This window comes from Mobula birostris, chromosome 9 (genome assembly GCF_030028105.1).
Source record: "Mobula birostris isolate sMobBir1 chromosome 9, sMobBir1.hap1, whole genome shotgun sequence".
In the NCBI taxonomy this organism is placed as follows: Eukaryota; Metazoa; Chordata; class Chondrichthyes; order Myliobatiformes; family Myliobatidae; genus Mobula; species Mobula birostris.
The window spans coordinates 127,315,990-127,338,131 of record NC_092378.1 but is presented as its reverse complement, the minus strand read 5'-3'; the positions used below and the strand labels follow the sequence as shown (position 1 = coordinate 127,338,131).

Genomic DNA, 22,142 nt, shown 5'->3' with positions numbered 1-22,142 from the left:
AATTAATGTCCTGGAGTGGCCAAGTCAGAGTTCAGATCTCAATCCAAATGAGAAATTGTGGCTGGACTTGAAAAAGGCTGGTCACTCATGATCCCCATGCAATCTGACAGAGCTTGAGTAATATTGTAAAGAAGAATGGGGGGTGGAAATTGCAGTGACCAGATGTGCAAAGCTGATAGAGATCTATCCACACTCTCAAAGGTGCATCTACTGAATATTGACTTGAAGGGGGGCTAAGTAATTATGCAGACAATTAATTTTGTGTTTAATAATTGTAATAAATTTAGACCAATTTGTAGAAATTTGTTTTCACTTTGACACAAAAGCCCTTTCTTTTGATCAATGTCAAAAAAGCCAAATTAAATCCATTGTGAATCAAACAATAAAACATGAAACCTTCCTGGGGGGGGGGGGGGGGGGTGAATATATCTTACAGACACTGTAAGTACTGTAGGTAATTTCGTAGGTTAATTCTCTGTGCATGCAGAAGTCCAGCACAGGAACAGAGGCTGTCTCATAATGAAAACCTTCAAAGACTCTCTGGTAAGTTCCACCTCTTCTTGAAGTCTCTGCTCCAGGGCTTGTTCCCTTCTGCAGGTGCAGAAAAATTACCACTCAATTACCTGTGTTTATAACTAAAACAGACAAATTAGAATTCAGTATTCACTATGACTCTGTATGTGACTTCCTAACCACCACACACAATGAAGTGCTTACATGCAACTCTCTTCCTACGCCCACAGTAGGTTTTTGATCTCATTTTAATTATAGATGCAGAGCATTCCCATATTAAGATACCCTTTTTGCCCCTGCATGGCAAAGAGTGTAAATTAACCATCAGTACATCAATTCTGATGCAATGCAGAGGGATTGACTCCATGTATGACCTGTGGTTCAGGACCTTATATGCCTAGAAATGGTCATTATAAAATTTTATGAAGCCTAATGTATGCTATTGGCTGCTATTCTCATTTTGGGAATTGTGCTTCAAAGTAACTACACAGCACTTAATCTACATATGATTGAATTTTTTTGTACTTATCTCAGGAAAAATAGATATGACATTTTGAACCAACCAAAGGTCAAAAAATTTATTTACATCAGTTAACATTAAAAATAAAGGGTTTTAAATGAAACAAACTCATGAACTATGAAGACGTTAGGTTTAATTTTGTATTATTTCACAATTCTGAATATTTTTTATAAGGGAGAAGAGGAAGAGAAATATCGCTTACTTTCTGGGAAATTCCACAAATAATGTGACAGCACCAATGATAATCAGATCAAATATCATCAACTTGTACATTTCTTGCCCTATTCGGGTTTCCCAGCACTGAAAAAACAAGCAACTATTAACTATATTTAGTTACAGTAAAAGTCATTAATTATATAGACTTGCAGTATTTAATACACTTGACCTTACCAATAATGAAATATAATGATAAATAGTACATTTCCACACCTTTTAGTAGTTATGTTCATTTTCTTAGCCAGACTTCTGGGTTCCTCTCCCTGACTTTACCTGTTTCACTGAGTTAAACACTAATTTAATACAAGTTTACCTACGTCGTATTTGGTTACTAATTTATACAATTTACTATTTTCTTATATTGGTCATCTTCAAGCACATTAAATATTATGAACCTTAATTTACTCATTCTGATAAAGTGCTGAGATTATCTATAGCATTGACAAGATCATTTCCATTCCATGTTGGTATACCCAAGGTACAATTTGACATGAAATTCCTCAAATTAATTTGCTTTTTTTTCTACTGATGTTACCACAATTCGAGAGTTCTCCTCATTTTAATTTAATAAACCACAGTGAGTTCCAAATGTTAACTTGGTCATTCACAGAATCCTATCATTGTTTGATCCTCCAGTGTTCCTCACATGCAAGATAACATGAATTCAAAGTTTATTTGCACAGCTCAAAAGTCTTCTCACATGTCTCACAAATCTACATCTGTTAACTACTCTACAGACTTTCATAGCATATTTCAGTAGCACTGCTGCAGTATTTTTAAACAAAAATAAATATTTGAAAATATATTTGCTGCAAAAGAAGCCCAAGGAAAATGTATATGTTGCAGCGTAGCAAACTCCTGTGTGCACAATTTAAATAAAAGCAATGGTCTTAAATCAATTACATATTTTGTTCTGTTCATTAAATCAAAAATTAAAACAGTACAGCATTCCTTGCTTTGCATTTAATTAACTGCAAAAATCTCCAAAATAATTGAGTAACTATTAACCTTCAGAAGGTGTCATTCTCAAAATGCACAATGGTTCATTTTGTAACTATTTATAAGTATGTACATAATAATTATATTTCATTGAGGAGGATTTATTTTGTATTAGTATTTTTACTTTGTTAGTACTAATCTAGGAAGACGCATGTGATGATGGTACAATTTGTCCTTTTGATTCCTCCTATTGCCACCAGGTAATCAAAACTTCTCAATACTTCAAACGATATACAAATTTATTATTTTTTTAAAACACTGTAGAAGCTACAACTCAATTTACTCACTGGGTACAATTTATGGTTGTATCCACACAGCTTGCATTCTCCGCCATCGCATGTTGTAATTTGTGACCATAAGCTCACCAAGAGAACAATAATATTAGCCAATCGCACAAACACAGACCTATAGAAATTTGCAATTAACAAGCTTCAGTTTGTTATTCTTGGACAAGGAGGAAGAGCAGAATATGCAACATGGAATAAAGTTCTGAAATATATATGACCAAATGAAAAAAATTATGATCAATCTTTGTTGCTGATACATGCTTTGTATTCATTATATATGCCCGTTTGAAAGGGAGAACACAACTACAGCTGTGAAGATCCCTGCTGCACCTGATGATCCTGTGATCTCTGTCTCAAAGGCCAATAGTAAGCTGTCTTTAAAGAGAGTTAACCCTCACGAGGTGAAAGGTCCAGATGGAGTACCTAGTAAGGCTCTGAAAACCTGTGCCAACCAACTAGCAGGAGGATTCAAGGACATTGTCAACCTCTCATTGCTACGGGCAGAAGTTCCCACTTGCTTCAAAAAGGCAACAGTTATACCAGTACCTAAGAAGAATAACGTGAGCTGCTTTGATGACTATCGCCCGGTAGCACTCACATTTACAGTGATGAAATGCTTTGAGACGTTGGTTATGACTAGACTGAGGTCCTGCCTCAGCAAGGGCCTGGGCCCATTACAATTTGCCTATTGCCACAATAGGTCAATGGCAGATGCAATCTCATTGGCTCTCCGCATGGCTTTAGACCACCTGGATAATACAAACACTTATGTCAGGATCTCGTTCATCGACTATATCTCAGCATTTAATACCACCATTCCCACAATTGCAGAGGTCGTCATAGGTCCAGGTTCTGCTACTTTCTGATTGAGAAGTAGCAGAACCTGGACCTATGACTTCCCTCTGCAATTGGATCTCGACTTCCTAACCGGAAGACCACAATCTGTGCAGATTGGTGATAACATATCCTCCTCGCTGACACTGACCTACAAAGTACCCAGGACATTTTCAGGAAGCAGTCTCTCAGAAAGGCAGCGTCCATTATTAAGGATCTCCAGCACCCAGGACTTGCCCTTTTCTCACTGTTACCATCAAGTAGGAGGTACAGAAGCCATGAAGGCACAGACTTAGTGATTCACGAACAGCTTCTTCCCCTCTGCCATCCGATTCCTAAATGGACTTGAACCCTTGGACACTACCTCACTTTTTTAAAATATACAGTATTTCTGTTTTTTACACTTTTAAAATCTATTCAATATACATACATTGTAATTTATTTATTTATTATTATTATTTTTATTTCTTTTTCTCTTCTCTATTATGTATTGCATTGAACTGCTGCTGCTAAGTTAACAAATTTCACGTCACATGCTGATGATAATAAACCTGATTCTGATTATCATCACAATGTTCTTAATTTTTTTTTCTTTCCTGACAATTTTTGATTTTTTAAAGTTAAATATTTGGTTTGCATATTCAAGCACCAAGGTTCACCCTTTCTATATTTCTTTCTTTTTAGGTATAATTTCTGTATCCTTAAAATGGTCATAACTTTATGGTTCTATGTGCAATTTTCATGACTCCTGTCATGTTCATTTATTTAGATCCCTTTCATTATGGAAAGAATCTGATATATTAAATGTGTGTTTTTTTAAATATAGCTTCCTAAATGGATTTAAACGCAAAGTACAGCATGGTGCACAAATGTGTATTAATTTTAAATGATGTGTCTGAACGATCCCGGAAATAATAAAATACAGGCATTTTTCTACTTAGAATTACATTGAAGTTAACACAATTTCAAGTCATTTGGAGTAAAGAATTTTTATTTGTTATTCTTTTGAACTACCTAACAAAGTGTGCATCAAGTTACAAGTTCTTTATTTGTACTACTGCACAAATATTATTTTGTTTGAATTAAGTGACTATGATGATATCAATTCTGTTTGTTTCTCTTTAGTAAAGAAGAAAGGAGTTTGCCTCATTTATGAGAAACTTGGTTTTCTTTCTCATTGTTAAAGACACATTATCGAGTCGTACCTCATGGGGTTGATACCACAACAAGATTGCCCACAAGTAATCAAGCTACTCAACACAGCTAAAATAACTGACAATTAATTTGAGAAGATATTCAAAGCTGGTAAGAATTTAAAACAGAGTTGGCCCTCTTACACTCATCTTCCTTTGAAATGTTATTCTTTGGTGTTAGCTTTTCACAATCTGAAATCCAACTTTAGAACGACAATAAAAATACAATTCAAGACTATTAGGAACACTGCAACAGAAGTTCACGTCATGACCACTTGTATCATAATAAGTAGCTCAACAACTTGTAGCTGGCACAGCTCCTTAACCCTACTTAACAAATATTGCCTTTTACTGGCAAGTGCTTCCTGACTTTAGTTCAAAATGGCTTTTCTCCAATTTTAATACTGCATGTTTCCTTTCTGAATTCCCCATCAAAGAAAACCATTTATCTGTACCTACCTGATAAAATTATTTTAAAGACCATGATCAGATCATTTTTTAAGTACTGAAATTAATTACATTTACAAGCTATGTTTATGCTATCAAAAACAATCTAAACCCTAGAATAACCACAACCCACCACCCTACTCCAAAGCCCATCCTTCCTGAGGTTCAGTGCTGAAAAGTGAATCTATTACTCAAAAGGGCCTGGCCAAGGCTCAGGAAATAGAATTTTTAATTCTACATTTCCTTTTGAAATAAGGGATAACATTCCATACATCTTTTGTTTAGTAGCCAAGCACCATCTTTTATTGAATTCACATACTATACCTAAAGCAAGCTTGAATGTCCTTTACAAAATTCGGCTTATAATTTTCTGTTTTGTACACTCAAGTTATAGGTACCGAAATAATGAAAAGCTGAGATCCACAGAAGTAGTTAGAAATATAAAGTTAGTCAGCTCACGCCACCAACATACAAAAGTTGCAGGTAGAATGCTTGTATTGGTTCAAACAAATGTGATTTGTTGATTATTTCAGAGCTAAATTAGTTTGAGTAGATTAACAATGCAATAATTCACAGATGGATTTTAAAGATTCATAAGTCCATGCAGCTTCTACAACTTCCATGCAATAATAAAATTCTAAATGTTCTTTAATGAACAAAATAATCTACGAAAGATTCCAAAATTAAATGTAATTAACCTATTGTTTTATAATATGTGGAACAAGGTATTAAACAATAAGAAGTGTAAGCAAACTCAAGGCCAAAATACAGAGCATGGATTGTTGCCTCAAATTTAATGTGCTTAATCAATAAACACATTAACTATTTAAAAATTCTATCTAGTTTAAGTCAGGTAAGGATATCCATACACACCTGAGAAGCATGAATTTAATCTCAAAGGCTGGTGAATAGTCTTCAAATGCGATTATGTACTCAAACAAGAGTGGAGTGATAAAGTTAGCTGCAGTGATCACAATAGAGGGCAAGTATTGAACTATGAGATCGAATGTGAAGCTTCCAGCATTATTTTGCTAATAAAAGTAAAAACATAATTAAGCACATATTATTGTAACATTCTCAAAATGGAATTTAAGTTGAGAAACCAAAAACGTGGAATGATAAACATAATTTATCTGCCCAATTAAAACGATAAGCAGCAATAATTTGAATTTTATACCTTTAAATGGAGCTAAATATCCTGAATCACTTATAGAAATATTACTATAATATTTCAGTAGCAGTAATAAAGAATAGAAAACTGCAGAAAATGTTGGAAATACTTAGCAGTTATATCAGTATCTATGGAGAGAAAAAGGGATTCAATGTGTCAGGTCATTGCTAGGCCTGGTGTTTCTCCAGATAGTACTAGACCTGGTGAGTATCCAGCATATTCTATAAGTATTTACTGAAAACAGTAATCTGTCATAAAATTACAATCAAGATTAGATTAAAATGAGAGGCTTAAAAATTAAAGAGATTTAAACAAGGAATTCTGAAACCCACAGACTAGCAGATACATGCATGGCTGCCAAGAGAAAAGAAATTAAATTCAAGAATGATCAAGGGGCGAGAACTAAAGAAACATAGCTATCTCAATCCTGGAGGCCATCATGAAGAAGGGTAAGGCTTATAGAGGGATTGGAGGACACGGATGGGAATATTCATATTGAATTCTTCCTTTCACAAAAGCCATGAAAGTTCAGCAAGCAGAAATGAAGTGACTGAACAGAACTTAGTATGAGTTGAGAGATGATTGTTTCCTAAATCAAGATACAAAGCCACCCCGACTGGCACAAGTAATCTACCATCTGTTAAGTTAAAAGTTCTTCGTAGTGGTGTCAAATATATGACTAACTAAAAGTGAAATAATCAAAGTATAATTTTGTCACTGGACAGATAAGCAAAGTTACAAATCAATAATCTTCACGAACAAGTGGGACCTCCCAGTGGCTGCCCATTTTATGTCCACTTCCCTTTCCAATATGTCCATCCATGGCCTCCTCCACTGCAGTGATGAGGCCACACTTAGGTTGGAGGAACACCACCTTGCATTCCATTTGGATAGCCTCCAACCTGATGGCATGAACATTGATTTCTCAAACTTCCGTAATGCCCCCAACCCCCCCTTCTCTATTTCCTATTCCCTTTTCCCTCTCTCACCTCATCTCACCAATCAACTTCCCAGTTCTTTACTTCATCCTTCTCCCTCCAGATTTCTCCTATCACCTGGTGGTTCTCTCTTCTCTCCCCTCCCCCATCCCCCCCCCCCCAACTTTTAAATCTACTCCTCAGCTTTTTTTCTCCAGCCCTGCTGAAGGATTTTGGACTGAAACGTTGACTGTCCTTTTTTCCATAGATGCTGCCTGGCCTGCTGAGTTCCTGCAGCATTTTGTGTGCGTTGCTTGAATCAATAATCCCCTCAAAATTTGCCCATTTGTTCACGGAATGCAGTTAGAATCAATATTTCATAGCATCAGAACAATGTTTTACGTTACACTCCCAAGGAGGAAGCTGCATAGCATCCACACCAGGACCACCAGACTCAAAAAGAGTTACTTCACTCAAGTAGTAAGGCTGATCATCTCCACGCACTAACCCACCCCTCCACACTCCCCACCATCATTACTTTATTATTTTCTCTAGTCACCTTATGTACAGACACTCCAGTGCCTAGTATCACTTTATGGACATAGAATCAATCTATGTATATAAGGTACCTTATACATTTTTATTTATTGTGCTTTTTATTATTGTGTTCTTTATCTTATTGTATTTTTTGTGCTGTATCAGATCTGGAGAATAATTATTTTGTTCTCCTTTACACTTTGGTGCTGGAAATGTCATTAAGCAATCTTGAATCTTGATTAAAATAGCCTCCAAGTTATTACTGAAAAAGGTAAATAATCCTACAATTTTATTTTAGTCTAAGTAATAGAAATACAATCATATCACATGTAATTTTGTGCTTGTGTCAAATATCAAACTGAATACTCACTGTGTAATGGAATTGTTGGGAGTAAACAGTTGTTCTATATATGCAATAAAAACAAACAGCCAGTATCAGTAAAACAAGCAAGTTCAAGAGAGCTCTTCGAAGGTATATCTGGAATTTTTCCTTCTGAGTCCTAAGTGCAATCTTCTGCTTTATTCTTTCTTCATCCAAGTCAGTCTATCGCCATAAAAATAAAATTTACTTTTCAGTTTCTTCTCAGAAACACTCTTCCCATTACAAAGATTACAAATCTGCCAACTTAAAGGTCTCCTTTTAAAAATGCCAGCACTTAAAAGACAGAAATTCTAAAGCTTAAAATTTCAGCTACTGCTTAAAAAAAAGTCAATCCAATTATTTTTTTTCCATTTTCAATTGCCATAGAAAAGTGAAAGGGGTATCAGCAATGAAAGAGTTTAATATAATTTCCAGCAGCTGCAAAATCTCATGTTTATTTAATATAAGAGCCAGTTAAAAACAGAATTATGTTCCAGCGGTCACCCCACTATTGATTGAGAATGGCAAATTTATTTATCCTTCAATATACAGCCCATAAATGTGTTATCAGGAGGATAAATGCACAGAAGTATAAAGCGTATTAAAAGAGGAAAGAGTACCATCACTTATATATGTACAGTCAAATTATGAAAAGTTCAATGATTGCAAATTTTCAGAAATATGGGCAAAAATAAAAAGGATGTATTTTCAAACACAAAGTAATTGGTAGATGACACAGGTGACGAACATTTTATAACACTTAATACCCTCAAACAGCAATTGTGCTTGAAAAGATTTCAAACATTTCATTAGGCTGACCAAGGTTAGATCTGAAATAATGCTAGAAACCTTGCCTACCTTCACACCAAACTAAATGGAGATTTAAAGGAGACAGCCATTATGGATGCAACTCTAAAGCACACTGCAATCAGGGCAACAATCTATCACCATTCAATGATGCTTTATCTCTGAGCTTTTGTGTGAAAAGTGAAGAGGTTGCATCTATAGCCTGCAAAGATCATAACACTGGGATGCCAGCAGACACCTTCACAAATTCAGACTTCTTATTAATTTAAGTGGCCTTCCTAAATATTTTCATTATAAAAGTATAAGTTACCCAACATCAGGATGAAATGTCACAGCCAGACAAAAAGTAATAGATTCAAATATGTATTGGTATTATTTTATCTTATTTTTGACTTATAATATATACTTCTTGTACTCTGTATTCTTTATGTAGAAATTAATAATAAAAATATTGAAAAGAAAAAGTAATAAAGCATCGTAACAAAACATGAAAAAGTTAAATGACTCCTAACAAGGAGTAATAAAGGTGATTTAGAAATGAACACAATGAACAAAAGCATTTAGTTTCAGATAGGGAAATAAACTGTTCTGTTTAATGTTAAAAGGTTATAATGTTTAGACCGGCTGATTAATACAGCAAATACTTCTTAAAAATAATTTGCATGAGTACCTCCTGCTAAAATTAATGAAACATTATTTCTTACGGGTGAAGAAAACAAGAGTGCCAATTTCTACACATACCCAGTACCTGCATATAATTTATCAATTTCATTCAATCAGCACTGAGAAGGATATACTAAAATGATGTAAGTAATGAGCTAGAGATTATAGCTTGTGGTGAAATATAGAACATCAATGAAGACAACAACTTAGGAGAGGATGCCAAAGAACCTGTTGTTCCTACCCCCTCCCCTCCCATGGGTGGGAGGCATCAGTTGGGAGAATATGTTGCCTTTAACTGATGAGCTGTTCTGCAATTTTAATTGTACTTATTTTAGTAGGTTAAGTGAAGAGGTTATATCTATAACTTGCAAATGAAAACTTACAAGCAAATACCTACACAACATCAATTTGTTTATTAATTTAAATAGTCTTCCTAAATAATTCCTTTCCAAAAGGATAGGTTACCCAACACCAGGAGTGAAATATCAGAGATATTACAGTGGGATCAATGATACGTGGCACTAAAAATGAACGGTATATTAAAATCACAGATAGTACATTGGAGAAGACATCCAGCTGCACTTTAAATAATAAGTCCAGTTACTGAACAAATTGAAGTCTGCTATAATCATCAGACTATCTTCTCAGATGATGGGAGTGACAAAATAGTAATATGGGTAAGGAAACATTGAGAAGTAAAAAAGAAAATAAGTGCATGGAATGGTCTATATTCTGTGACTGTTGTCATCAATTACATCTTCCCACCAAAAATGATTGATCTGTACACACTTTACATAATACTTCATTTCTAATAATGCTTCAGTCATTGGATTTTCTATTGCATCGCTACATGGAATTTTTGTTTTCACTTAATTTATCATTACAAATATGTGAATTATTTGATTTATCCATTTAGACTTAGTTTAGTTTGGCCAGTCCTTCTCCAGAATTTAATAGTGGAATTGCATTGGTGAGAAGTCTATTTAATCAATGTAGAATACATTCCACTTTAAAATAAGCCTTGACTGAAAGGCATTCTGGTTAGTCATCACAACTTATTCTCCTAAGTACCATGAACTGTATCACGAAACAGCCAGAATTGCACAAAACAAGCATAACAATAACTCTAGTGTGCGCAAACAACTTTGCAATTGGATCTGCAGTATCAGTTTGGATTTGTATTGAGAGTTGACACCCTAGTAATAAAATAAGGATCTTGACACAACTGGGACTTATGAACCCATTGCAAGAAAATCATACTCAATTGGTCTGAAAGGATGGAAAATGGATAGTTCCCATTGATGCAAAGCTTTCAAATCTCCTTCTCTCAATGAGGACTATCCCTTGTCCCAAGTTCACCTATTAGATTATGGATGAATCTGGGATCTTTAAATTGTGAGCAATAGAACTCTTCTCAATAACATTGACTGCTTCTCTGTAACATGATTTAGAAGTGAGAAGCCTGTAATCATTAAAATATATACAACTGATAAAGCCATATAGTTATAGAGGACAGAAGGAAGCTTTTGGGCCACTTGTCAATGCCGACTAAGGTGTCTACCTGAATTCATCACAATTGCCTGCTTGGCCCATTTCCCTCCAATTTAGTAATAACGGACCTACTAATGTTATCAGTCCACAAATCCTATAAAATGAAAATATACATAGAAAAGTTTTTAAAGTTTTGACTTTCTCCAACTTTCCTTTTGGTTTTTGATAGCACACTTCTTTTTATATATGATCCTATATTATTGATGTTCCTGTAAATCTAACTACATAAACTAATTTTTTTAATCAGGAAATAAGCATATTCTTTTATCATGACTTTCACTGAGGTCAAATTAAATTTAATACTTGTTGATTACCAATGATAAATTGACAATGGTAAAAACTGGGAATCTTGTATCCTCCCTTAGCTAAAGATTGAATGCAGTTTTCCAGGTCAAACAATTAGACAGGGTCCAAGCTGAGATTTTGCAACTTTGTATTGCACAATACCATACCCTGTACTCTTTTTGAACATAACAACATTAGAAATTAGAGTTTTCAATTCCAGAAGGGATCTAAAAAATTCTTACCTTCAGTTCATACTGAAGACTGCTATGTTTCATCTCTGCAGCATGTTCATCTGTGATACAAAAGTCCCAGCCTGCAAATATCTTATTACAAAAACTCTGAAATCGGTCTTCTGATCTGATAAAGCTTTGCTTGAAACCTTCCACTGCCCTGAAGGATTAACATAAGAAAAAAAATTTGTGATAGCAGCAACAAGAATAGGATGCAAAAATAAGAAATGAAATCATAAGCAATTAATTCGCCCTTTCTCGTCTGCTCCACTATAGTATCACATGTGAACTTTTATCTTTCAGCACTAATCCTACACTCCCTGGTTCTTCTAATATCCATAAAAACAACAATCACTCTGATTATACTCAATAATTAAGCCATCAGACCCTCTTGCATAATGATTTCTGAAGGAACTTCTCTCTACATCAGCCCTGATTAGCCAACCCTTTAATTTCAGACTGATTCTACTCCACCCAATGGAAAGATTATCAGGGCATCCAGCAGCCAAGCCCCTTAAGAGTGTTGAACATCTCAATAAGATCTTATCCAATTCATTTACACTCTATAGACCGTTGGTCTAGTTTGCTTAATCTCCCCTCACAAGACAATCTTCACCCAGGAATCAATCTGATGAACTTCAATTGCACAAATTCTAATGCATAAATGATGTTTTTTAGATGGGGAGTCAACACTTATCTTTAATGTTCTAGATCTGGTCTTACCAAGGCCCAAAATAACTTCAATATGACATCTTTAAACTTCCCTCCTACAATAAAGGCCAAATATCGATCAATTTAATATTCTCTTATTTGTCCCAAAATCATTCAATCTTTATTAACATTCTCAGAATTGTCAATCAGAATCAGAACCAGATTATGACCGGCATGTGACATGAAATTTGTTAACCTAGCAGCAGCAGTTCAATGCAATACATAATCTAGCAGTGAGAGAGAGAAAAATAAAACATAATAATAAATAAACAAGTAAATCAATTATATATTTTGAATAGATTATTTAAAAATGTGCAAAAACAGAAATACTGTCTATTAAAAAAGTGAGGTAGTGTCCAAAGCTTCGAAGTCCATTTAGGAATTGGGTGGCAGAAGGGAAGAAGCTGTACCTGAATCACTGAGTGTGTGCCTTCAGGCTTCTGAATCTCCTACTTGATGGTAACAATGAGAAAAGTGCATGCCCTGGGTTCTGGAGGTCTTTAATAATAGACGCTGCCTTTCTGAGACACCGCTCCTTAAAGATGTCCTGGGTACTTTGTAGGCTAGTGCCCAAGATGGAGCTGACTAGATTTACAACCTTCTGCAGCTTCTTTCGGTCCTATGCAGTAACCCCTCCATACCAGACAGAGATGCAGAATTTTTCTTATATCATCCCATTTGTTCTTCTTCCCCTTTATTCTAAATAAATAAGCCGAGCGTTGGTTCAAGGAATAGAATTACACACAGCACAGCTTTAGAGACTTAATATTGAATTCACCAAAAATTACCTGAAATGAATTCATTTAAATGAATTGAAGCAAGTTGAAACAGAAAAAGAAGCAATTACCTTTTCACTATCCAAAAAAGACTCAGTAGGATGTATGCAAATGTTGTAAGGAAATACGCAAGTGGTACATTGTAGTGAAAATAATTAGAATGCAACTCATCTGTTCGGTAAAATCCATAAAACAGATAGGTCTGCTCCAAAAATCCCTAAAGGAAAAAACAAAATAAAACTTGTTAGTATATGACAAACTCATTATTCAGCAGAACGTTTACAATAAAAATGTGCAACAGATTGTACCTCAAACAAGAGAAAATCTGCAGATGCTGGAAATCCGAGCAACACACACAAAAGGCCAGGCCTGCTGAGATCCTCCAGCATTTTGTGTGTGTTGAACAGATTGTACCTTGTCTTCTTCCAAGCGTGTCAAACCGATTACACAGTATCATCTTTTTTTGGAGGAGGGAGAAGGTAAGGTGAAGTTAAGTGGACTTAAAAAAAATGGGTATTTTATATAGAGCCTTTATTAACAAATAAGTTAAATTGTTTTAAAATAACAGTTTAAAAGAAAATTCTAGTTTTGCCTAATAGCTATATTTTAAAATTTCACTCTGAAGACCTCATCTACATTATAACCTTCATTTCAGTCTTGCAAAAATTTAAGTAAGTTAAAATTATACTTTGACTTTATTTATCATCCCAGAATTCTTCCATGTGATTAATTGCTCAGTCTGTTTGGTATTCTGTTCCTAAGTATCAAGGTCCCTTTGTAATGATGAGACAATAACTGACATAGGAATAAGTCAAATTCTTGGCAAATCAGTTGCCAGATCTTGGCAACGAGCTCCTTTAAAGCCAGATCATAATTTTTTGACGTAAACACGAGGAATTCTACAGATGCTGGAAATTCAAGCGACACACATCAAAGTTGCTGGTGAACGCAGCAGGCCAGGCAGCATCTCTAGGAAGAGGTACAGTCGACGTTTCAGGCAGAGACCCTTCGTCAGGACTAACTGAGGGAAGAGCTAGTAAGAGATTTGAAAGTGGGAGGGGGAGGGGGAGATCCAAAATGATAGAAGACAGGAGGGGGAGGGATAGAGCCAAGAGCTGGACAGGTGATTGGCAAAAGGGAGGTGAGAGGATCATGGGACAGGAGGCCCAGGGAGAAGGAAAAGGGGGAGGATGGGCAAGGGGTATAGTCAGAAGGACAGAGGGAGAAAAAGGAGAAGGAGAGAAACAATGTGTGTATATAAATAAATAACGGATGGGGTACGAGGGGGAGGTGGCCACACATTTTAATTCCACATCCCATTCCCATTCTGATATGTCTATCCTTGGCCTCCTCTACTGTAAAGATGAAGCCACACTCAGGTTGGAGGAACAACACCTTATATTCCGTCTGGGTAGCCTCCAACCTAATGGCATGAACATTGACTTCTCCAACTTCCGCTAATGCCCTACCTCCCCCTCGTACCCCATCCGTTATTTATTTATATACACACATTCTTTCTCTCTCTCTCTCCTTTTTCTCCCTCTGACTATACCCCTTGCCCATCCTCTGGGTTTCTTTCCCCCCCCCTCCCCCTTTTCCTTCTCCTTGGGCCTCCTGTCCCATGACCCTCTCACATCCCTTTTGCCAATCACCTGTCCAGCTCTTGGCTCCATCCCTCCCCCTCCTGTCTTTTCCTATCATTTTGGATCTCCCACTCCCCCTCCCACTTTCAAATCTCTTACTAGCTCTTCCCTCAGTTAGTCCTGACGAAGGGTCTCGGCCTGAAACGTCGACTGTACCTCTTCCTAGAGATGCTGCCTGGCCTGCTGCGTTGCCTGCTGCGTTCACCAGCAACTTTGATGTGTGTTGCTCATAATTTTTTGCTTCAGTTTCCGAACCAAAAAATTACACTAAGATAAATGAATAACCATGGATTGTTCTTTGTGAGTTATACTTAAATTGAGATAAATTACAAGATAAAAATGACATGGTCCTGAATGCATGTAAATTAGAGAAACATTAAAATTTTTGAAGGTAGTTCCATGGTGTCCAAGCAAAGATAAGTTGTTATTAAAATTGTTACCAGTTTGGTGTTCATTGTGATCACTGACTTGTATTTTGTGGTCATTGGTCTAATAGGTTCAATGCACTGACATTTATCCACAGGCTTGTCCTGGCTGAGCATCTGCATGGTGATTTACAGTGATTACAAATGAAATAGTGGGGACCCACCAATAAGGACAGGGAACAAAGTAATTAATAATGTGTTTTGTCATGATCAAATGAGCAATCCTTACTGAAATATCCCTGCCTAGAAACTCCAATATATTCAGCATATATCCTGTGCCAAGGAATTTAGTGGTGATCCTGACCGTGAGAGGCCTTCTGTCAGATGATTGGTAAAATTAAAGGCTCATGGAGGATGTTAGCAATATTGGCAACTTGATGGAGGGAGAATGGAGTTCAGCAACAGTGCTGGCCAAAGAATCAAAATTAAATAAGATCCTAACATTGAGTCCCATTTCAGCCCTGCATATAATATGGCTGTCCCATGAACCAATCTCCTCTGAAATATTACAACATGAATGTTGCTTAGGGAATACAATAAGTACTTTCATGCATGACAGTTGTGAAAAATGAATCTGTCAAGCAAGGATGATTCTGCCAGGAGATCACCGTCAAATTTCCAGAGTGATAGGAGATGACCTTGAAATGGTTGTTGTTATGTTTCATTTCAGGAAAACTTACTTTTTCAGTGTCAAAGCACTGAAAAAATGTGTTTCACAAATGAATTTATAAACCAGTTTAAAGCAAGTAATATATGTTAGAATAGTAAAGATATAAAGCACAAAGAAGGAAAGGTAGGATTCATAGAGCTAGAAAAGAAGTCATACTTCACTATTTTTTTCTGAACTAATAATTTAAATCTTAAAAATCATTCTTGCTTTAATTAGTAAATTTTCTTTGCAAAGGGATTTATAGCAATAAATAAGACTCGGTGGTCCAATGTTAAAAACTCTCTTGCATTTGAAGGGCCAAGTCAATGCACTTTTCTGATAGGATAAGTGGGTATCTTCTGCAGTAGTAGTACAATTGCCCTCCTTTCTAATTGCTTCAATGCTGATTCTCTCAGCAAGATACAATTACAGGAAAGTCTGACGCAGATTGAGGAAAACTCCCGTTCTCTGCAAATAATTGTCTAAACAGAAGCAGCTACCATTGTAGCCATGTGCACTTATAGTTGATTCAGGCTATTACCAAAGGGTACATCTGGTAAAATGGTGGCACCTTCAATGGGGTCAACCAAAGGTGTAATTGACTTTTTTAAATGTCTTTTACAATCGCAAGACTCTGCTGGACATTAAGAACTTAAAGTACTGCAGGTCTATCCCATCAGCAAGTTGCTCATTGGCGGAAAAACCAAACGAGGTGCATTTAGTGCGTCAGAGAGACGTTGGTGCACAAAGATGGTGTGAAGTCTTAACAGTGGGTTATCATCTTAGTCACTTTTCTTGTGAATGCAAGACTCCGTTGGACATTATTAATATGGAATGCTGCAAGTCTAATTCACTGATTTATTGGTGGACAGCAGAGAAGCTGCACGGCCTTGGTTGTAGCGAGGAGCAGGCCTCAAGTTATGGTGTCACACATTTACAGCCGCCGAGAGGCAATGGAGTCAGTGCGCTCCATCAGAGGCAGTATGGTGTGGAGGTAAGCTTAAGTTGGTGCCACCCCAGCGCTTGCTCAACAGCAGACAAGTTGTATTGTGTTGGAATGCAGACTGTTGCAACATTCATGGACTAAGGGTCTTGGATTATATTTTTTTGTGTGACTGTACTTTACTGGTATCCTATGTGCTTGCTACATTATATCTGCTATATGTGCCTTTTGTTGTGTGTGAATGTTAGTACTACGTTTTGCATTTTGGTCCCAGAGTACCACTGTCTTGTTTAGCTGTATTCATGGGTATTAATGAATGGTTAGATGACAATCAAACTTGAACTTGAAGTTTCAAGCAAAATAATCTGTTGTAAATTTTGTTCATGAAGTAAGCAATGAAGAAATTACACAAGATTTCATAGGAATTACATGAATAATATTGCTAAATTTCATTAACTGCAAAATATACTTACTGCTCCCAAAAGAAGATCAATCATGTGACTATAGAAGTAGCTAAGCCCTGGGTTAGGCTCTTCATACTTGGTACATTCCTCAGCTATAAAATGGAAAAGATAAACAATCTAGGATTTTCAAGTGAAGAACAGAAATCATAAAAACCTACTTTCAATTTTGATTGCAAACCACAATTGCAAATATTTGTTTTGCAACCTTACAAATTATACGTGTGAGCATTCTGCACATATATCTGAAAGAAGCAGAATGAGCAGTTGACCTCTTCAATCTTCGTTTAACATTGTCAAATTGAGCCATGTCAACCCTGCTAATGTACACCTAGGAAATATTGATTTTTGCTGCAGGAAGAACTTTACACAAACAGGCACTAATTGAAGGAATCCTCAGTGTCTCACAGATTTGTCAGGTTTGAGTAGAAGGTCAACAGGTTCAAAAAAAACCTTTTGTGGCAGTTTTGCAGAAGACATGATATGTTTCAAGTATTGATACAGAGACAGACAGATGGAAAGAGACAAAGAAACAGAGAGACAGATACAGTCAAAGCCATATTGCCACATTACAAACAGGAAGCTTTGATGAGCTAGGATAACAAAGCTACAAGAAAGCACTAGAAGCACAGATTCTATTTGCAACGTGCTGGAAAACAACAGTATGGAAAATGAAGTTCTTGTAAAAAAAACCTATATTATTTGTTTAATTTATGTTTTACTTGTGAATACTGTGTATATGATACAATGTCAAAAAAGAGAAAATCTGCAGGTGCTGGAAATCCAAGCAAAACATACAAAATGCTGGAGGATCTCAGCAGGCCAGGCAGCATCTATGGAAAAGAGTATAGTCAATGTTTTGGGCCGCGACCCACAGCAGGACCGGAGAAAAGAAGATGAGGAGTCAGAGTTAGAAGGTGGGAGGAGGGGAGGGAGAAACACAAGGTGATGGGTGAATTGGGGGGAAGGGTGAAGTAAAGAGCTGGGAAAGTTGACAGGTGAAAGAGATACAGAGCTGGTGCAGGAGAAATCTAATAGGAGAGGACAGAAGGCCATGGAGGAAAGAAAAGGGGATGGCAAGGCGATAAAGTGAGAGAGGGAAAAGGGGATGGGGAACTTAGTGTAAGTTTGAGAAAGTGATGTTCCTGTCATCAAGTTGGAGGCTACCCAGACGGAATATAAGGAGTTGCTCCTCCAACCTGAGTGCAGCCTCATCACTGCAGTAGAGAAGACTATGGATTGACACATCAGAATGGGAATGGGAAGTGGAATTAAAATGGGTAGATCCTGCTTCTTCTGGTGGACGCAGCATAAGTGCTCAGTGAAGTAGTCTCCCAATCTACGTTGGGTCTCACTGATATACAGGAGGCCCCACCGGGAGCACCAGATACACTAGATGACTCCAACAGACTCACAGAGGGAGTATTGCCTTACCTGGAAGTATTGTTTGGGACCCTGAATGGTAGTGAGGGAGGAGGTGTAGGGACAGGTGTAGCACTTGTTCCACTTGCAAGGATAAGTGACTAGAGGGAGAACAGTAGGCAGTGGGAAGGGACAAATGGAAAAGGGAGTTGCGTAGAGAGTGATCCCTGTGGAAAGCGGAAAGTGTGAGGTGGAGGGGGGAGGGAAATATGTGCTTGGTGGTGGGAGCCCGTTGGAGGTGATGGAAGTTATGGACTATTATGTGCTGGATACGGAAGCTGGCAGCATGGTAGGTGAGGACAAGAGGAACTCTGTCCCTGGCGGGGTGGCAGGAGGCAGGAGGATGGGGTGAGGTCTATGTATTTGTGATTACAAGAACCCTCAAATTAAGGAAAAGGAAATTCATCTCCTTTCTGCAAAAGCAACCAAGAAGATCGGATTAATTTTGACTATATCTACTATTGCAGTTCTGCTTCTACTGCTACTTCATCAGAATGATCGTCCTTGGCAAACGACAAAATAAAGTACTCATTAAATATTACAGTCCTATCTGTGACTCTAAGCATGAATCACCATTTATGTTTCTAAATAAATTCCACTTTGCTTCCAACTACATGGTAAGCTTCATACACTCTGTTTGTGCGTGAAGGTACTAATGCAGATGTTTGGAGATTGGATTTGTCAATATCTTTACAATATAGTGATGCCCTGCCTATTTACTTGGTGCCACTGAGCTCAAATGCAACTACTTCTCACTCACATTCCATAACGAACCCAAGTACCATCCAAGGCACTTAAGCATGGGTTACTTTGCTCCTTCTCGTCGACAAAAGCATTTGGAGTTAGAATGGCTACTCTCACCCCTATTCAGCCATAACTATCAGAAAGCTCACTAAAGCTTGGATAAACCTGTGACAGTTTGAGTACCTTCACTTGAAGCATATAGACATCAATTCTTTCAGTGCTAAATAGCTTCAACTGGTGTAATCCACTTGCCCCTTATGGAATTGCTACCATTGTATAAGAAACAATGCAATAAGCATAACAGTAGACATAGTCTGCAACAGAAGAGTTCATGAAATATATTGAGTAAATATCCCAAGAGCAACCCTTTGCCTGATCGTACTTGAGTTTACGTTCCTATGGGACACCAGCATTATGTTAACTGTATTGAAGATAGGAATATATGCTATATACTTGCTCGGCTGACAGCCATCTCTTTCAATATACAGTGGCATGCAAAAGTTTGGGCAACCCTGGTCAAAATTTCTGTTACTGTGAATAGTTAAGTGAGTAGAAGACGAACTGATCTCCAAGTCATAAAGTTAAAGATGAAACACCATTTTCAACATTTTAAGCAGGATTAGTGTATTATTTTTGTTTTGTACAATTTTAGAGTGAAAAAAAGGAAAGGAGCACCATGCAAAAGTTTGGGCACCCCAAGAGATTTGAGCTCTTAAGATAACTTTTACCAAGGTCTCAGACCTTAATTAGCTTGTTAGGGCTATGGCTTGTTCACAATCACTGTTAGGAAAGGCCAGGTGATGTAAATTTCAAAGCTTTTTAAATACCCTGACTCCTCAAACCTTGTCCCAACAATCAGCAGCCACGGGCTCCTCTAAGCAGCTGCCTAGCACTCTGAAAACTAAAATAAATGATGCCCACAAAGTAGGAGAAGGCCATAAGAAGATAGCAAAGCATTTTCGGGTAGCTGTTTCCTCAGTTCGTAATGTAATTAAGAATTGGCAGTTAACAGGAACAGTGGAGGTCAAGTTGAGGTCTGGAAGACCAAGAAAACTTTCTGACAGAACTGTTCATAGGATTGCTAGAAAGGCAAATCAAAATCCCCGTTTGACTGCAAAAGACCTTCAGGAAGATTTAGTAGACCCTGGAGTGATGATGCACTGTTCTACTGTGCAGCGACACCTGCACAAATATGAACTTCATGGAAGAGTCATCAGAAGAAAACCTTTCCTGCATCCTCACCACAAAATTCAGCATAAGAAGATTGCAAAGGAACATCTAAACAAGCCTGATGCATTTTAGAAACAAGTCCTGTGGACCGATGAAGTTAAAATAGAACTTCCTGGCTGCAATGAGCAAAGGTATGTTTGAAGAAAAAAGGGTGCAGAATTTCGTGAAAAGAACACCTCTCCAACTGTTAAGCACAGGGGTGGATTGATCATGCTTTGGGCTTGTGTTGCAGCCAGTAGCACGGGGAACACTTCACTTGTAGAGGGAAGAATGAATTCAATTAAATACCAGCAAATTCTGGAAGCAAACATCACACCATCTGTAAAAAAGTTGAAGATGAAAAGAGGATGGCTTCTACAACAAGGTAATGATCCGAAACTCACTTCAAAATCCACAATGGACTACCTCAAGAGGTGCATGCCGAAGGTTTTGCCATGGCCCTCACAGTCCCCCGACCCAAACATCATCGAAAATCTGTGGATTGACCTCAAAAGAGCAGTGCATGCAAGACGGCCCAAGAATCTCACAGAACTAGAAGTCTTTTGCAAGGAAGAATGAGCGAAAATGCCCCAAACAAGAACTGAAAGACTCTTAGCTGGCTACAGAAAGCATTTACAAGCTGTGATACTTGCCAAAAGTGGGTGTTACTAAGTACTGACCATGCAGGGTGCCCAAACTTTTGCTTTGGGCCCTTTTCCTTTTTTGTTATTTTGAAACTGTAAAAGATGGAAATAAAAAAGTAATCTTGCTTAAAATATTAAAGAAATGTGACATCTTTAACTTTATGCCTTTTGGAAATCAGGTCATCTTTTACTCGCTTAGCTATTCACAGTAACAGAAATTTTGACCAGGGGTGCCCAAACTTTTGCGTACCACTGTATCTATTCTAATATTTATATGCATCACCATGTAACAATTAATCACATTAGTTGAGTTTGATTGGAGGAATCAGATAAATACAATGATCAAATATTAAGATCCTAAAAATAAAATCTGCATTCCTTAAATTTAATGTACATTAATTACCTATGCCAGAAGAGGAAACTTGGGTGCTTGTGATGTTAACTCCATGTGCTGAAATGATCATTGGAAGTATAATAAAAGAAAACATTAACAGGAAAATCACAAAATTCAATAAAACCAGAAAGCGGAGAAAGGAGAAATAAGACTGTATTCCAGTGCCAAATTTGCCTGAAAGACAAAAAGAAAAATAATAAAAACCGTAAAACATTTGAAATAAGAATAAATAACATCAAACCTCTTCTGTTACTCAGTTGTAACTAAAATTCACTTACCCAACTTGGTTCATGTTACTCAAATTAAGAAAAGTCTGTCAATCCTAGATTTTAAATTTTTATTTGATGCAGAATTTTGGCAGGAGCTTTCAAGCTCTCATTACAATACAACCCCATCTTAGAAATAGATTCTATGATCTTAAATATTTCTGAACCTGTCCACTTACTTTTGTGATTTTTGCACACAGGGTTAACTTCTGTGCTCGTGAAATTATTAGCAGCTCATTGTTTTTGACAATTATAAATACATGGCTTTCTGCATTTTGCTGCCCCCATGTAAATGCTTTCACTCAAGAAGATAGGCAAATTCAC

The 22,142-nt window shown here is 36.9% G+C and overlaps 2 protein-coding genes across 6 annotated transcripts in view; one reads left to right on the top strand and one right to left on the bottom strand.

Annotated features, from left to right (window-relative positions):
• The window catches only part of LOC140203056 (uncharacterized), a 159,304-nt gene that overhangs the window by 106,307 nt on the left and 30,855 nt on the right, over window positions 1-22,142 (top strand). Inside the window, exons 13-15 of one of the 4 annotated variants that reach the window (XR_011887276.1) lie at window positions 4,495-4,674; window positions 6,515-6,629; window positions 16,608-16,642. Coding sequence is in view for 1 of the 4 variants with exons in the window: in XM_072268796.1 (XP_072124897.1) it covers window positions 4,495-4,497 (3 nt within the window). In the remaining 3 variants the exon portion in view is untranslated. Of the gene's footprint in view, window positions 1-4,494; window positions 4,999-6,514; window positions 7,287-16,607; window positions 16,643-22,142 lie in introns of those variants that run through there. The other 3 variants (XR_011887275.1, XR_011887277.1, XM_072268796.1) reach the window with 3 other exon arrangements.
• Window positions 1-22,142, bottom strand: part of LOC140203057 (transmembrane channel-like protein 7) — a 52,204-nt gene that overhangs the window by 15,304 nt on the left and 14,758 nt on the right. For both annotated transcript variants that reach the window (XM_072268800.1, XM_072268799.1), the window contains exons 4-11: window positions 21,562-21,726; window positions 17,152-17,234; window positions 13,090-13,235; window positions 11,544-11,691; window positions 8,005-8,178; window positions 5,883-6,040; window positions 2,536-2,653; window positions 1,236-1,333 (exon numbers count right to left, since the gene is read on the bottom strand). In XM_072268800.1, the coding sequence (XP_072124901.1) occupies window positions 1,236-1,333; window positions 2,536-2,653; window positions 5,883-6,040; window positions 8,005-8,178; window positions 11,544-11,691; window positions 13,090-13,235; window positions 17,152-17,234; window positions 21,562-21,726 (1,090 nt within the window). The remainder of the gene's footprint in view (window positions 1-1,235; window positions 1,334-2,535; window positions 2,654-5,882; window positions 6,041-8,004; window positions 8,179-11,543; window positions 11,692-13,089; window positions 13,236-17,151; window positions 17,235-21,561; window positions 21,727-22,142) is intronic.